Genomic DNA, 18,343 nt, shown 5'->3' with positions numbered 1-18,343 from the left:
TTATGTGTTATTTCACAATTTATCTATACAATATAGATAATTACCTTCCTTTATCACCTAGATATGGAGACATTAGGCAAACTGCCTAGCTTCTAAAGTGCTGCATGATTTTCAAGTCACAAAACAGCCCTGCTTAAGTATAAAATTATCATGCTTCTATTACCACATTTATGTACCAGAATATTAGAGTTTTAAATCACTGCAATGGTTAAAGTAAATTCAAACTATATTATGAATTATAATAAAACTAACCAAGTAAAACCTAGAGGTACCTTAAATACTAAGAACATGGCAGAAAATAAAAGTAAATCAGATCTGACAAGTATATCTGGTCAGAAACAATGCTAGACTAACATAAATCAAAAGCATGCTTCCCCAGAGACGGTAAACTTACAAACTAGAAATATGGCTCCACTATTTATTTTTTCCACTTAATAATCTCCCAATAATTTAGTAGCATCTATATCCACTATATTTAATTTAATCTAGTTAGAACCTCTAAGTGTTTAGTTATATATTTTTACTAAGTTTTACCTCTCAGCTAGAAATGATACTGTTACAAATAAATTACCAAATGCATCTGTAGAAGCAGAAAGGCCTACTTTGGCAGCCATCACTCGCTGAGGAGAGTGTCAAGCAAGTCCTGTGCAGCAGCAGGTTGTCAGCGCAGATGACAGGTAGCGCATGTACGGAAAGTAGCCAGGGTAAAGCCCCAAAGCCCTAGTTGCTGTTTCCCAAGGTCAGATTCTCTTCAGCAAACTATTCCTGACACATAGCAAAATGTATTCAAATGCAAAAGAAAACAAACAAATGTACCACTTCCTCTCTAGCACCAGAGATGATACATAAATAGTCAACGCATTTTCTAACTGAAGGCATCTCCTTGGAGGGAAGGCTGGAACAGAAGAAACATGGGATCTGAGCTCGCTCCAGCTACCACAAAGACAAAGAGAATGGCAGGGCTAAGGGGGGAGAAAGAGGGCAAGACCCACCAGGACAGATGAATAAGACAAGGCAAACTGAGATTTCCTCCGAGTTCTTGGCTGGCATGTAGCTTGTACCTAGATTCCTTGGCCCTGAAGCACAACCAACCCACTGATAGAGCAAATGGCTTTTTCGACAGCAGTCCCTTGGAGTTTTCTCCTTGTGTCCGTTTAAACTTTCAGAAATTCCTGAACCTCCTTCACAGTCCTGGAAAAGTCTTGACAAGAGTACTAAATTTGAAAACTTCCTGGGAAATACCAATGAAAGGGGCTTAGAGTGGAAAGTCTTTCTATTTTTTAGAAATATAATCAGTACTATATTAACCACAAATAGCTTGACATGGGATAGCAGGTCCTCGGCCTGGTCTAATGTAATATTTAGGTTTTCCAACTTCAAAAACCTTTGAGTTGCAATGCACTGCAATTACTGAGGCCCATCTTTCCTCCCCTTGTCCCTTTCCTAGTATTTTCCCTGTACAAAGGTAATACTCTTTCAACAAGTATTTACTGAGCATCTAGCCTGTGCCAATCCCTGTGTACCGTGGCAGGCGAGGGAAAAGGAGCTTACATTCTGTTATGGGCATAATAAGCCTGTGTAAAAATTCAAAGTATGTAGAAAGTAAACATCTCCTATAATCAACTACTACTGATTGCTTGGCGTTATACCATTTGAAATAACTTACTGTGTACAGAAGAATGGTATCTACCCACGTTTTGTAATGGGCTCACACTATATAATCTGTTTTGCTACTTCTTCCCCTTTAAACCAATCTTGGGGGTCTTTCCATTACCTTCTTTTAAGGTGGGTTTCCACCTTTCAAGAGAATCCTTCGTAATCTTTCCCACTTAAACTACTGCATTTCCCCACTTAGGACTCTTTAGGGACTTGGGAGAGGGCTGGAAAGGTCCATAAAAGGCCATCTCCCCTGGAATGCTTGTCCCAGGTAATGCTTGTGGACTCTACCTCTGGAATTGACTGCTCTGTTTTGTTTCTTTCCCATAGTCAGGTCTCAGCTTTGGATCCTGTTCTTGCTTTGTGCCTAAAACCTTTAAGATGACAAAATAGGGGCTTCCTGGATTCTCTCTTTACTTTGCTCTTTTTCACAGTTATTCACACGAAAATTATACTGAATCCACTGATTATTAAAAATCAGTATCTAAAAAGATGGCCCTTTCCTTTCAATGAATATATGAATTTTAATTGTGTGTAGACATCTTAAGATGTGGGGAAACGAAAAATAGGAAGTAGTGTAAACTGTCTCCTGTTGTTTCTCCCCAAACAGCAAGACCACACTAAGGGCGTTCTATAAGGCGGAGGCTACACAATAATCTCAATTGTCAAATAACCAAATGAATTTAGAGAGGAATAAAAGAGTAAATATTCAATGTATTTGTTTTTTTTTTACAGCAACAGATAAAGAATAGTTTATTTAACAAAATTAGAACCCCATTCCAAAGCACAAACACTGGGAACTGCTAGCCAATCCACTTGGGCAGTCTGTGCCACCAGCAAGTCCCATCAAAGAGGAAAGCTGGCTGTTATTAGCTTTTGCTATCTTTGTCCTCCTTTTCAAGAGAAACATAAAATCATAAAACATAAATATAAGGTTTATATGGGGTAGAAAGTGGAATGAAGACCAATGACATTTTCCTCACCCACCAGCTTAAACTAGAAAGAGGTAAGTCACAAATACTCATATCACAGTCTACTAAAACACAATACTAATCGATATACTCACTGATGGAACAGAATACTGTAAAGCCTATTTATAAAGTATGTTGTCGTATCTATATGCTTCTAAATTTAAGACCCCAACTTGGTAATATAAGCTAGTTTCTGGGCACAGGGAACTATATTCAATATCTTGTAATAACCTATAATGGAAAAGAATCTGAAAAAGAAAAAAATATATATACAACTGAATTACTTTGTTGTACACCTGAAACTAACACAACATTGTAAATCAACTATATTTCAATTTATTAAAAAAAGGTTAGTTCCTGGGTATGAATGTAAATTAAACACTCCTCAGTGTAAGTGAATGAGTTAAAATTTCTTAAAGTGCTTTTCAATCCTTCTTTCCCCCTCCCTCCCCTCTGAGGCAGGGCCACCACTTGCTTAGTGATTACCAAAAAAATCCTGATAAACGTTTTCTCCCTTTCTCCCAAGGCTCTCAAGTCTCCAAATAAGCAGAACTGCATGAACAAACTAAGTTATAAGTAATAGTATTTTGGTGTGCCTGAAATAACCAAACGGATTTAGAGAGGAATAAAAGCGTAAGTATTCAATGTATTACAACATAACCCCAAATTTCCATTCTCCCCTGAAGAAAAGCCACCCCTGCCCTCAGAACTTACTACCACGGCTATGCCCACACTCCAGGTCTCCAGGCCTTCCAAGTAGTCACTGGTGGCCTTTCCTCAAGGAAAATTGATGGTTACATCCTTGATCTTAAGTGTTCCAATGCAATGCTCTTAGGAGTGCTGCTGTTAAGCTAAGCCAAGCCTACGCCAGATTTATTCCTAAAGGGCAAATTCCCTGCTGGGTGGCTCCAGGTGTCTGGACCAGACTAACTGCCAAACTATCCTTAATCAGAGCTAAATTCTCAGAAACTCCATAAGCTTTCAAGGGTATGAGTGAATGGCCCCCTTCTGTACAGAGATTAAGTACCCTGTGTCTTTGGCAAGAGCAAGAATTTCTAAAACACTTAAAACAGTATCTCTCTAGAAGAATGGAAAATAAATGAACTCTGAAATTCTAAGCATTTCTTCTATAGATTTTAGCCACTAGAGCATAAAATCTAGCTCTGGTGCCGATCCTTGAGCCAACTTTAGCTATACGTGCATTTAAAACAAACAAAAACACAAAATTTTTTTTTAAAAACACAAGAAAGTAAAACAAGTTGATAAAACTTTTTTTAAGTAGCATAGATAACAGCGAAGGCAGAAGTCAAGGAACTTCAATTCTGGTTCTGGCAACTGCCACTCTGAGTTACTTAGAACAGTCATTTAATCTTCTAGGGCTTGTTTACTTCGCTGATAGAAAGACAGGGTTGGGGAGGCTGGTCTAAATGTCTCTTAGAACCCTTGCTGTTCCAAAAAACCACACACACACACACAAAAACCCCCAAAATTATCATCCTAAATCCTACTCAGTTTTGCTAAATGCTTTTTTACTAGGCAAACAGTGCATACTTTTCCCTTATGATTCTTCATACCAAACATTATTCAACTATGTTAAAGAGTTGATACCCTATTAAGAATAAGCACTAGAAGGGGAAGGTATAGCTCAAGTGGTAGAGAGCATGCTTAGCATGCATGAGGTCCTGGGTTCCATCCCCAGTGCTCCCTCTAAAAATAAAGAAACCTAATCACCTCCCCCCTCAAAAAGGAGTAAGTACTAGAAACAAAAAAGATTAATTTTTTTTGTCTTGAATACAAAAAACAAGGAAAGAAAAAGTGGAATGGAAATAAAACAAGAAGAAACTTCAGCTTCAACATTTCTACACAATATGATCACTTTACATTTTGTACTCAAAGTTTTAAATTCTCCCCCTTAATCAGGAAACTGAAACAAGCAACAAACCCCAACAAGCAAGCCCACAGTCCTGGGCTGTATTTGCAAGGGAGCATTGTGCCAAGTGCAAACAAAAGTGCTGGCTCTTCTGCTTGCAGCCCTGAAACTGCAGGAAAGCGGCTCAGGTATCGCACCCTGATCTGCGGAACCTTAGAGTGACCACTGAATGATCACACGCCTGCAGTGGAATATTCCACATTAAGTGAAAATGAGGGTTAGGCTAAATTGGGGAAGTGATTTCAATATAATTTAGGTGAAAAAAGCAGGACACAAAAACCATACAAACACCACGGCCGCAACTATATAAATTTAGTTAATGAAAAGAAAATATAACAAAAATTTAACAGTGATTTTGTGTCATATTTCTCCCCCGTTTTTCCACCTAAATTTTCTATATATTTTTTGCACTTAAAATTGACCACTGAAGAAAAAATTTAAGTAAAACTCATTCTAATTAACATGATTCCTTTCTAACCCAGGACTTACTTAAAATAAATGATCTTCCTCATTGCTTTTTTGTTTTTGTCTAGATTTTTTTCCCCATGTCAGAAGTAAAAATATTTTTGGCTACCAACATTATAAGCCTGTTTCTAAATAACTTGGATAAGGAATTCAGAAATCAAGCTGGCAGAAGTAGGGTCATTTTGTAAGATACGTATTTCTCAAACCAAAAGAGGACTTTAGAGTGGTTAGCAAGTTCCCCAACTTTTCCTAGGAAGGAGCCTATAGGCAATGCTTACTCCCAAGTTCCCCACCTTCCCCACCTTCCTTAACCCTAGCAATCTATCAGCAGACTCTATGTAAAGGGGTAGAAGCAAACGTCTTTGGCTTTGTAGGCCATACAGCTTCTGAAGCGGCTACTCAATTCTGCCACCATAAAGCAGCCATACACACTATGTAAATGAATGAGCATGGTTGTGTTTCAATAAAACTTTTTTTTTTTCCTTTTTTACAAAAATGGGCAGTGGGCCAGCTTCAGCCTGTGTGCAGTCGTTTGTCAGCCTGGGGTATACAGCACACTAGAGAACATCCAGGGAGCCTGGAGAGATGGAGAACAGACCTGAAGGGCTGCTTCCTTCTTCAGAGGGGACGGCCATCAAACCTTATTTTGATAGCCACACCGATTTCCAAGAATTCTCTTTGAAAGAAGTGTACTAATGAGTTTTCCTCTCAATGTCACTGAATTGGTTCCTAAATATAGCAGTTTTTCAACCATGATGTTAAGAGAGACATAGCTGTAGAATGCGTTGCAATTAATATACTACTAACAATATGATACTAGCTTTCAAATGATTTTTTAAAAAACATTTACAAAAGGGTAGATCAGTCTTATCCCTACAGCCTGCCTGGACCTGTATACAGCCCTGGGTGTACTGGCAGGAGCGAAGGACTCATGTTCATACTGGCAGACCATATATATTTGCATCAGAGGGAGCTTTAGAGACCACTGAATCCAGCCCTTTCCAAATCCACTCTAGCTAACAACTCAAACAAGTCAGGTTTGGCTCTATTAGACAGTCTTATTAATATTTATCAAAACATGCATGAAGTCAGGCAAGAAGAAACAGGAGACAGCCAAGAAGGGCGAGGGATAGTGTGATAATTTGCTCAGATAGATACTTACAAACTTTCACTGTTGTTCATCATAGAAAAACTTGAAAATAAATGAAAGTAAGAAAAAAAATTAAAAGCCCCACTACTATCACAGGGTAATAACTATTGCTATCATTTTGGTTCCTTTTCCTTCAAAACCTCCCTATGTGTATTAGAAAAATGTTCTTAATAAAATTGCTTTCTATGTTCTTTATGAAATATTATGTCATGAGCACTTTCCTATACTGTTTAATATGGCTCAAACACATGATTTTGTAATGTCTGTATTAAAAGTTCATCAAGTAGATGGACGTAATTATTTAAATTTCTTCCCTATTGTTGGATATTTATATTATCTTTTTAAAATAGTATTCATTAAAAGTTGAAAATAATCCTATGGAAGCTTGTAAAACTATTTAAATATAACACTTCTATGTGTTTGACGGCAGACATTCCCTAACACAGAATAATATTCTGAGGCCCCTCAGAACAAGTCACATGAGAGCACACATTAATGACCACAGGAAGAGGTGTTATACCCCAAGAGCAGGCAGAGGCGCACTGGACCCACGACTGGAAAACTGGCCATCTGAATCCTTGAAATTCTCTTCTAAAGGCAGGTCAGGTGGTAGAGTCAACCAACATGACAAGTGGGGTGCAACTGAGACGGTATCACAAGACAGCCTTGATCGCTCTCTCTCTCTCCAATAAAGGAAAATTGTTTTGACTTGACTGCTATTATTAAAATTGTGTAGGAGAAAGGATGTTAAAAAGCTGGTGGCAAATGTTTCATTTATAGCATATAGTAAATTTGTGAGATACTTCCTTTGACATAGAAGGTCAACTAATTGGTCTTTCTCCCATGGGTGTCTGGAAGAGAGTTTTCTGCTGAGTGTTTTCTCTGCAGGTTATGATAGGGCAGAATGTCATAACAACAGATGTGGATGCCAGGCTGGCATTAGCAGCAGCATGATGTGCTTCCAAAAGTGGCCAAGGGCTATGAAACCTCTAGAGCCTTCAGCAGTAGAAGCCAAATAGATTTCCCTTAATCTAGCTGCCAATCAGAAAACTAAAACAAATTAATAATCTAATTCATATAATTTATAACACTAGAAACGGTTCCTCCCAGAATAAATTGTCTGCTATGAAGCTAAGCCAAAGGAAGAGGAACACAGATAACTCAGTGGAGGGACGGAGTTATAACTGCCCTCTTGAGTTACGTATTTTAAAAAAGCTCCAGTTCAGATCTCAATTTCCAAACTGAAAGATATGAGGTAAAAGGAACATATGTGTATTTTATAAAATACATAAAATATAACAAAATTATGTCTGAGCCAGTCAAGGTAATACAACAATGTTATTCTTTAACTTAAAGATGGGGAAAAGGAGTATTTCTGATTAAAATCTATGTCTAACACTGTACGGCTGACTCTTGAACAATATGGGGATTAGTCCTAGTATAATTTATAGCTGGCTCTCCATACCTGTGGTCCTCTGCATCTGCAGAATCAACCAACCATGGACTGTGTAGTAGTGTATTATTTACTATTGAAAAATATCCACGTATAAGTGGGCCCATGCACCTCAAGCCCGCCAGCTACATTCAAGGGTCAACTGTATTTACCTGTGGAATTTTTAGAAAGAAATTATTTTTCAAACCTAATTTTCCCAGAGTTATTTGAGGAATAATTCATATTTTAAGTGGAAAATCAAAAACAAGCACAAGGTGGTAAGGGCAATTTTCTCCACCCCCAACTGTCCCCACACTTTTTTAACTGTCTGAAAAAAATTTGCACAAACAGAACACAAACTCCTCTTTTTGTGTCTATGCCACAAGAACTTTGGATATACAAACAGAAAAGGTCAAGGACTATAGCTATGCCTTTCAATACAAGAAAAGTCAAGTTACATATAAATCTGTCAAATGTGAAAAGCAATCACTGTCACCCTTCACTCAGAACAGTGGAAAGAGCTGGAGTCAATGCTCTGGACAATGGCACTAGGTGGCCAACAAACCCATATGAAATAAACACTAAAACATCAAATACCACAGAGTTAATTGTCACCGTATCCGATCACAAACAATTCCTACAGGCCTGTTTGGAAGTGTTTTGTTTTTCACAGCCTAACTCAAGTTTATTGGAAAGTGTGGATAAGCACACAGCACACACACTTACCTTACCAGTGCATCTGGTTTGCTTAGCTGGTTATTAGGAATACAGTTTTCCATCAAGTCCTTGTGTGTACTTGGGCTCTTGCTAGTGCATTTCTGCTTCTTCTCGTTTTTACTAGACGAGGAAGGAATGCTCCCGTTTGTGGCGCTGTGACTTCGAGGTGAGGAGTTCACAACTCCACTGGCATTTTTGTAGTTTTTTGAGGAAGCAGTGCATGAGTCCTCTTTCAAGAGATTTTCTGTACTTCCCACAAGATCATTATTTAATCTTTTACTATTGATATGGTTTTCCATATACTCGATTTCTTGTATTTTAGAGTCTACAGGTTGTAGAATATTGTTGTTATTTATTCCAAGATTGTGTTTTTTGGCATCTTTGTCTTTCTCTTTCCCTTTTTCCCGGTATTCTATCTCTGGCAAAGTTGTGGAGAGTTTTTTGTTGGCTGGGATACCTCCGTTGTGGTGTATGAGGATCGAGGAATCCATGTCAGGTAATCCTTTGGCTGCTACAATACCAAAAACAAACCAACAAGCAAAAAAAACCCACACTGGAATATTTAGTTGGATAAAAACATAATAGATTGATTCAACAACCTGCATTGTCTATGCTTAGAAACTTACTATGTTAATTTGCAAACTCATTTAGAAACAATAATCACAGCACATTATGCTAACTTGGAAGAGAATCCAAATAAATTTGAGAAGCTGCACACTTAGAAAATTGCCATCATTTATAAACACCAACCCATTAAAGTTTTTGCCTTGAAAATAAGATGAGGATTTTATAATTAAGTCATACTTCATTTATCAGTCAAATCAAACTTGCCTATCCCTGGGGTGAGAGGACACGGGCAGATCATACTTTTAAGAGAGGCCACATTTTAAAAGATGCTTGAATTAAACAAACTGTTAATAACTTTACTGAAAAGAAAAAGATTAAATAAAACAAAGGAAGAGGTGTGATGTTAGGATACAGGGCATCTATCCTTTGTCTTGACTCTATCATTAAAGTAGTAAGAAGCCTGTTATCATTTACAAGACCACTTGTAAAGAATTTTTGATATCAGGTCTACATATTCCAATTTGTCAAAGCCTACTTGAAGAGAGAATTTTGTGCCACACCAGAGAATAAGATTATGTCATATATCAACTAACAACATGACCCTCTCAAAATAAAGAAAACTGGTATTGCTGTCAATTCATCTACTGAATTGGTTATACATTCATGAGAGGCCATATTAGAAAAGTTAATTTAAGATCCATGTATCCATGTTGCATTATACAAATCATTTAAAATGAGACCTCTCTGTCTCTACTCTATTTAGAAGAATTTTGGCTTTTAAAACAATTCTGTATGTTTACATCTCTATCTTGCTTATACTTTGGTTCCTGGCTTGCTTTAATAACAGACCCACATAGTTATATATACCATTTTGCTACTGAGAATAAATATTTTAAAATATTTATAATAAAAATATTAAAAAAGAAAATAAGCTATAAAAATAAAATATATAAAAATAATAAACATATTTTAAAAGCACAGGATCTTCAGACATTAGAGAGAAAACATCATGCACATTCTGTATTTCATGACCAAACAAAGCTTCAAATGGCCCTAAAGAAGAACACAGGAAAAGCCTTGGTAATCATCCAAAGTCCTAGCAACTTTTCTGAAACAAACAAAGAAAAAAACAACCTCTACTGACAAACAAAATAAATGACTAACCTATTCAGCCCATAACTTTAGAGTAAAGACCTACCTTCCTCGGTCTCTTTTTCTTGCTTTTGTAGCATCTGTTGCTCTGGGGGGAGGGCTTGTTGAAGAAGCTGCATGTAAAATTCGTTCTCTTTTTGCACTTCCTTTTGCTTCCTCAACCGCATTTTGTAGCTTACATAACTTTTGAAGCCAAAGCCCAAAGTCACCACAGGGTACCCAATACTAGAAAAAGGACAATCCCGCCAGTAATTGTAAGTTAAAAATAAACAACACATGCATCAAGCACATGACGACATCTATGACTGAAATTAAGAAATAAATTCTAGATGATAAGCATTCATTAAACACACAAATAAATGTGATGTCTGCTGTGGAAATCAGAGTCAGCTGGCATGTAGAACTAATCCCCAGGGAACGGTGGGACTGCTGGACTGTAAGAGGCTGCCCATTAGACTTTGGCATTTTTCAAACGAACTCAAGAAGTTACTACAGAGACTGTTGGATATAGTGGCTAATGTCTTTGATTAACATCGAACTGTCTTGTGCACGATTTGACTTAGGCATCCATACGCTTTTAAGAACTAACAGGGTAGAGGTTTTGTAAGTGGTCATAAATAAACATTACGGGAGTGTTAAAAAATCAAAAGGACATTGTCACTAATGAACTCATCTACAAAACAGAAACAGACTCGCAGACATAGTAAACAATCTTATGGTTACCAGGGGAAAGGGAGTGGGAAGGGATAAATTAAGGAGTTTGAGATTTGCAAATGCTAGCTACTATACATAAAAATAGATATAAAAAACCAACTTTTTCTGTATAGCACAGGGAACTACATTCAATATCTTGTAATAACCTTTAATGAAAAAGAATATGAAAACAAATATTTTATGTATATGCATGACTGGGACATTGTGTCATATACCAGAAACTGACATATTGTAACTGACTATACTTCAATTAAAAAAAATTAAAAGAAAAGAGGAAAAAAAGGATATCGTTTGGTTTTTAATACTAGAAAGATAGGATCAAATTCAAACTAATCTCCTTGCTGCCTGAGGGGTACTGTCACCAGCTATTCCTGGAAAATTAGTTCACAGACACTCCGTCAAACCTAAGTTCAAGAATCATTTAAATAAAATCTGATATTATCAGTGCCAACATTTGGTCTGTACCAACAAATTAAACTAGCTGTACTTACAACTCTAATCTCTGAGATAAAAAGATGAAATACTTTCATTCAACCCATCAGTCTGTCTCATATCAGTTCAAAGCCTCTGAAAACACTGTCAAAACTCATATTAAGCTGCATTAATATTAAAACTTATCAATTATAATTAGTCTGAATGTGATCTCACCACAAATTTAAAGTGACAAGTTTTACTGACCAGGTGTATTTAATTAGCTTGTTTGTGAAAAGACTTTAAACATTGGAAACTTTTTTGTTGTTGATTCCTTTATTTTGGTTTCTGCTATAAATATTAGCAAAAATTGGTGTTTAAAACATATACTAAGTGGTGATTTATGCAATAGATAAAAACAAGAATCAAGCTCATTTTTAAAAATGTTTCATGGTTTAAGGTTAAAAAAGATATTCCCTTAAAAATTATTAATAACATTCTCTTGTTTTTGTAAATAGGCAAAGAAAACTGTATGTTCATTTAAGCTTCATGAAATAGGCATATATTTCACCGAGACTTTTTAGACTCATTATCTGGTTATAATAAAAAATAGGTAACATTTATCAGACACCTATGTACTTGGCACTAAGTTAAACACTTTACATATATCACCTCATTTCGTCTTTCCCATGACCCCACAAGACAGGTTCCCAACATACAGGTAAGAGAACTAAGGCTTACAGAGGGTGACACGTCCAAGGCAACAAAGCAGTTAGTGGGCAGAGCTGGGATTTAAGTACTCATTTGCTTGAATAGAGGGCTTATGCTCTTTACCACCATGTTATATTGTCTTCTGGGTTCATGTAAAATCTCTAAGAAAAAACTGACAATTGAATTCATCATTCTACTTTGAAAACACTGAACTTAATTACAGATTAAGAATACACATAATACTCACCAGTGAGCAGCAAATGGACGACAAAGGTCTACATGAAAATTTTTGAGATCTTTAAATCTAATTGCTGCTTCAATATAAACAAAGAGTATCCAGAGAGACACTGTGGGCAAACACACTCCCCTTTCTGTGGGAAAGCAGCAGAGAGATAAGCAAAAATGAAACATTAATGTAACAGATGGGTTGTTTGGAAGACTGGTTCAACTACATTAACTTTCATTAAGACTTTCAAACTAATTAAAAAGCACTTTGATCCAAACTGAAAGCTTTTATATTACAAAAGATGCCATGGAATCATAGACAAAAATAAAAACAAGCATTATGGCAGTAAATATTTATAATATACGTAAAACAAAAGAGTCATTGCCCTAACAAAGAGCTCCTACAAATCAATAAAAAGGCAACTGAAGAAAAAAATTTGCAAGTCATAAAAGAAAAAAATACAGATGGCTAAAAAAAATGTGAAAAGATATTCAACTTCACTACTGATTAGGGAGATAAATATTTTTTAAATAAGATTTTATTATTTTAACCTATCAGATAAAGGAAAAAATTTAAAGATGGATAATAGTATAGGGAAGAAATGAAAAAGGGTTCATTCTCATATTTGACAATAATATAAACCAGGGTAACTTTCTTAGAAGGCAGATTGGCAGTATAATTAAATTTAAAATAATTCTACCTTTAAACCAGAAATTCCAATCCCAGGAATCTACCCTACAGAAATACAAGAGCCCTGGGATGTATAAGTATATTCAATGTATTGTATGCAGTAGCAGAAATTAGAATTTAGAATTAACTTAAATGTCTATCAATAGGAAACTGTTCCATTATGCTAAATCTACACAATTAAATATGAAGCAGCTTTTCAAAAGAATAAAGATCTGTACTACCATAAAATGGTATGTAAAAAACCAACAAATTCTTAAGAATGAGTTATAGCACAAAGAAATATTTCTGACATTTAAGTATTATTCAAAAATTTTTTCTTAACTACAAGCTCATATTCCTTTTATAATTAAAAACAATTTTTAATGGAGGAAAAAGTAACTTGCATCAGAATAAATAAGATGCAGATAATCAGACAATTTTCATTGGGCTTTAGAATCAGTCTGCACGGTAGGTCCATCTATGTAAGATGACTAACAATGGGATATTTTATGAAGATGGACCAAAGGCATGAGATCCAGTAACTCTGGAAAGATCTCCTTTGACACTGTATAAAGCAAGCAACTTACAGAAGAGAGAACAGGAAGGAAAAGTTAGTGATCTGAAGGACTAAATGGCTTTTTCCTAAGAATCTTTGGGATGAAACATAAGAAAAACGATAAACTCTTGGGACTAGAAAGAAGATCATTTAGTCCAACTTCCTCATTCTATTGAAGAGAAAAGTGAGGCCCAGAGTTTATAAAATTGGGTCCAAGTTCACAGAGATAAAACTGAATCTGCTTCTAAAGAGAATCTAAGTCCCTTTACACCTAGTCCATAAGGTCAGAAAACACTGGAAGCTCTGTGAAGGTAGCAGTCTCAACCACTCTTAAAGATTCAACATACCAAAAAAAGGGTATTTTCACAACGTAGGAAGACAAAGAACAACCCTTAGGATAATGTATTTTCAAATTCATTTCAGAATGCATTGTTAAAAATTTATATTCCCTATTCCCTATATTAATTTCTAAAGTTATCATAAACATAATAAGTACTTACAGGAAAAAAATAGAAAAATTTGGACAAATTACCTGTATTTCTACACCTATCAAATAAATAAAATAAAACCACAATGAAATTATTTTTGAGCAAGTATAGTAGTCATGTTGTACATATCCTGTTTTTTCTCTCTTAACAGCATGGATAATATTATATCATTTTTTTGCAGCAATAAATAATTTCATCAACCATTACTAATATTCTTAAGAAAGAATTTTCAATTTTAACAACTGGAAGACAAATTAATCCCACATTATATAAACTGCACACATATTTATTGGGCCTAATAAGAACACAAAGTTTGTTTGGTTTGTTCACTCATCATTCCCAATTAAAACATACTTCACAACTTAGCTATTCCGACATGCGTTTCTGAGCCTAGAGCTAAAGAGAGGCCAATATTATTTACGACATTAGCTTCACAGCTGCCCTGTGGGTCACCCACTGAACTCCAATAGGTTATATTAATAGTTATATGAGTAGTTTTTTCTCAACTACTTAGACATTATTAAAGTAATTTAGGGAATCATTATAGTTCATCAGAATCACAGATGATCTGGGCTAGAAGACTCCATTAGACATTATCTAGGTTCCTCAACGCTCATGTGACAGAAGCTGAGACCTAGAGACAATGACAAGTATAAATGACAACTCTCTTGAAACTGAGGCCCAGGACAAGGAAATAAAAGTAAAAACTGGTTTACAGAAAAATCACTTTAACTAGAAGAAAGCATCCTAGCTTATAAATCTAATAAGATATGAGAGAGTGCGAAAGATGAAGAAAATCATGCTCACAGTGGATACTTTAAATAACAGAGCTGAACTGTGTCTTTTAACATGGGACAACATCATCCTTCTAGCAGTTTAGAGAAGAGGATGAATGTTCCTCCAGAGAACTTTCATTAGTTGGTACTCCCTCAGTGGTTAAAATCCTACAGGTTGCAGCTGAGCCTAGGAATCAAGTTTCATGCAGCTTTGCAGACAAGTGTGACGATCTGAGAGCCAGTCCTCACATCCCCATGCGTCTCATGTTCAGGCTTTCATAGTGAACTGGAGCTATCAAAACATCTCATCTCATCTTAGTTTCAAATAGCAGAAGTATAATTCTCAGAAGAAGGAAGGTGACTATGTAGCTCCACTCAAGTCAGAATATACCTGAAATAGTACATTTTGGTTTAGAGAACCACTAAGAATTAGGGAGATCAGAGTGGTGAAAGTGCTTAAAATAACATACAAGGAAAAGCTGATGAAACCAGAGATGTTTTGTCTACAGAAAAGAAGACAAGAGAATATGACAGTGACTTTAAATCTCTAAAGAAATGTTAATATGGATGGAAAGTTACACACATTCAACATGGCTCTAATGCAGGGGTCCAATGTCTAGACTTGAGGGATGATCTGTAGGCTCCTTGAAATTAAAAAATATTTTCTGTACACTGCCATATATTTTTCTGGGGAAAGCCCTTTATATTCTCTAAGTAATCAGAGAGCCCCAAGGCAGTCAAGAGATGGTGGGTCAAAAATATAAGGAGGAAAATTCTAGCTCAGTTTGAGGAAGAATTTTCTATTCCAGTTGCCCTAAAACAACAGCAATAAGTTCCTTGTCACTGTGGGTTTTCAAGCAGAGATTAAACCACCCTGTGCCAGGGATGCTATCGGGATTCTTACACCAAACAGGGGTTCAACCAAATGACCTCTGACATTCCTTTCAATGCTGAAGCTCCAAGAACATTTTTCCTATTTGGCACATAGCTGTTTTTGAGCCTATCTAAACAAAAATTGCTTCAAGTTTTTAAAAAAATTAGTTATCTTCATAATGAGAGTTGATCACTGAAATGCCTACAATCGAAGTATCGAACCACAAAGGCTTAAACTTTTGGTTCAGTAATAAAAAAGAAAATGTATTTTAAAGGTATATTGTAATCTATCATGAAAAGGGAACTTTAAAATGTCCACATTAAACTCAACTCTAAATAATTTATTCAAAGAAATCACCACAATTAAAAAAGCTTGAATCTAAGATTTCTACCCATCTAAGAATTAAGACTTACCTGTGTGCCATACATACTGAACCCACACATATGTACTAGCAGCAAAAAAAAGCCATTGTATGGGGATGAACAGCAGACATATTATATTTGACGTGAATGCTACACAGACAAAAAATACTGAGAAGGCCTAAAGGGAAAAACAAAATAAAAAATACATCTTAGGATTTATTTTCAAACAGATTATTAAAAGCACGTTGGACAAAACCTCTGAAACTACTATGCAATTACTACAGAGCAAGTTACAACAGGAAATTTTAAACATTTAAAATCACCCATATAAAATGTAGTGGCTAATTTAACATTAAGGAGTAATCCTATTTATGGCCTTAAATCATGAAGAACTGGACTAGAACAAATTGAGGTTGATTCACAGTGAGTTTATTTGGACTCCACAGATGGGTTACTTAAAAGAACTAGAATTTTAGCACAGAAAAGTCTCCTCTCTCCTCACAAAACATGACTAAAGAGCCTCATTTTTAAAGGACAGGTTATTGGAGCACAGATGAAACACAACTGTGGTAAGAATTATGCTGATGTTTTTAATTTTAATAAAGCCACCTTCCTCTGGACACACTACTCTCTATTACAACAGAACATGAGCTCGAAACCATCTTTCCAAGGCACCAGGCCTGGGTAGAAAAGTTACAGGTTTCAGAAATGGCTCTGGAACACAGCAGAACGACAGGTCAACAAAGGATGCAAGCCCACGCCTGTGCCCTTGCTCTAATCCAGCAGTTCTCAAAACATGGTCTGGGGATCCCTGGGGATCTCTAAGATCCTACCAGGGAGTCTTCCAGGTAAAAAATATTTTCACAGTAATACTAAGGCATTACCTGTCTTTTTCACACTTATTTACTCAGAACTACAGGGACATTTTCTAGAAGTTACACGATACGTGATACTGTAATCAACTGAGTTCAGAAACAGATATGAAGATCCAGCTGTCTTCTGTTAAGCCAGACATTAGAGAGTTCTGCAAAACTATAGTCAACCTTCTAAATTTTTTTTTGTTTTGGAAAATTTAGTTACTTTTCATTTAAAAATGTAATGTGCATTAACATGTAATGAGTTTATAGTTGCTATTTTTAAATGAATTAATAAATTTTTTTTCAGTTTTATTTCTAATATAGTAAATATGGATAGATGTAACCCACATAAATAAAAGCACCTTGGAGTCCTCAATAGTTGTCAAGAGTGTAAACGGGTCCTGAGCCCAAAAAGTTTGAGAACCACTGCTGTAGCTCTAACCCAATCACTAACCCAGTGCTAGGGGCTCCAGAGGTCCTTCAGGGTGGGACTGGGCAATTACTGCTCCCTCCACAACTCTGTCTTCCTCCTGAAGTCCTCCCTCCCTCCCCGTATTTTCACTGGGATAGTAGAGGAGAGGGGAGTATAATGATTTGATCAGTGGGTTTAAGACAAAATGCCTTAAAGACCAGTTTCAGTCCATAGACCCTATTAACTCAATACAGTCACCTAAGTATCACTCATAACATCTACTTTAAACAGTTTCACTATCAGTTATTTAAGATTTTCTTAGAAGAGTAATTAAATCCTTTATACTTGAAAAACATGTATTAATAAACATACCAGTCCCTGGTATCTGAAGGAATCATAGACGCTTCTGATGAAAAGCCAAAACGGCCACAGGTATTCAAATCTGAACTCCAGGACAAAATCTGCCAGGAGAACAAGTGCCCAGACCACCAGGAATTTCAGGTATAAAAATGTACTGTAAAAGATAAAGATTAAGAATTTATTCACAGTCATTTGTGCAGAACTAGAAAAAGAAAATGCACTGTTTTGTTTAAAGGCAACAAAAAATATCTTCCTATACCATGAAAACAATGGAGATAGAGGACAAAAAGAGATGCTGCCATGGCCCACCTAAGTTTTAAAAGCTCTAGTTATATTCATTCTGAGACCTACAACTATCAAATAAGATGATGACCAAAAATGCTTAATTCCATTTAAAATGGGGGAAAAAACATTTAAATCTCACCACTATTTTAAAATGTGCTAAGTGTCTGACTTCAAAATACTGTAACACTCTCAAAATTACAGCTTTCAAGTTGTTTTTCATTATAAGAAAATGTCATGGTTGAAAGGCTTCAAATGTGCTATTTCCCCACCCCTCTAAATCTGTTTGACGAGTCTATGAAATTCTTAATGCACATCCCTACATGCTTGAAGAATTCTGTCTTTTTCTCCCCTTTCTCCTCCTGCATCTCTATATAACATTAATCTGCATTAACCAAACAAAAACCAAATGACTTCCCCAAAAAGACAGAAATTAACTTAAGAGAGCAGATGCCAATCACTTTAAAGGGCTGTGAGGGCACAAAAATGTACATTAAAGAAAAAAATCCTGAAGCATCCCAGCCTTACTCTAGCTGAGCTATAAATGTGTGCTCCCAGTTGCATCTGGACTTATGTTAAATAGAACTATAATTTGACTAGCCAGT

The 18,343-nt window shown here is 36.0% G+C and overlaps 1 protein-coding gene across 1 annotated transcript in view; it reads right to left on the bottom strand.

The window, feature by feature from the left end:
* The window catches only part of MACO1 (macoilin 1), a 52,200-nt gene that overhangs the window by 20,805 nt on the left and 13,052 nt on the right, over nt 1–18,343 (bottom strand). Inside the window, exons 2-6 of the mRNA XM_032495516.1 lie at nt 17,469–17,610; nt 15,879–16,005; nt 12,124–12,247; nt 10,087–10,265; nt 8,331–8,832 (exon numbers count right to left, since the gene is read on the bottom strand). Of these exons, the coding sequence (XP_032351407.1) occupies nt 8,331–8,832; nt 10,087–10,265; nt 12,124–12,247; nt 15,879–16,005; nt 17,469–17,610 (1,074 nt within the window). The remainder of the gene's footprint in view (nt 1–8,330; nt 8,833–10,086; nt 10,266–12,123; nt 12,248–15,878; nt 16,006–17,468; nt 17,611–18,343) is intronic.

The sequence above is a fragment of the Camelus ferus genome, chromosome 13 (genome assembly GCF_009834535.1).
Source record: "Camelus ferus isolate YT-003-E chromosome 13, BCGSAC_Cfer_1.0, whole genome shotgun sequence".
Taxonomy (NCBI): domain Eukaryota; kingdom Metazoa; phylum Chordata; class Mammalia; order Artiodactyla; family Camelidae; genus Camelus; species Camelus ferus.
The sequence above is the reverse complement of the archived record's forward strand: the minus strand, read 5'-3'. Positions and strand labels throughout refer to the sequence as shown.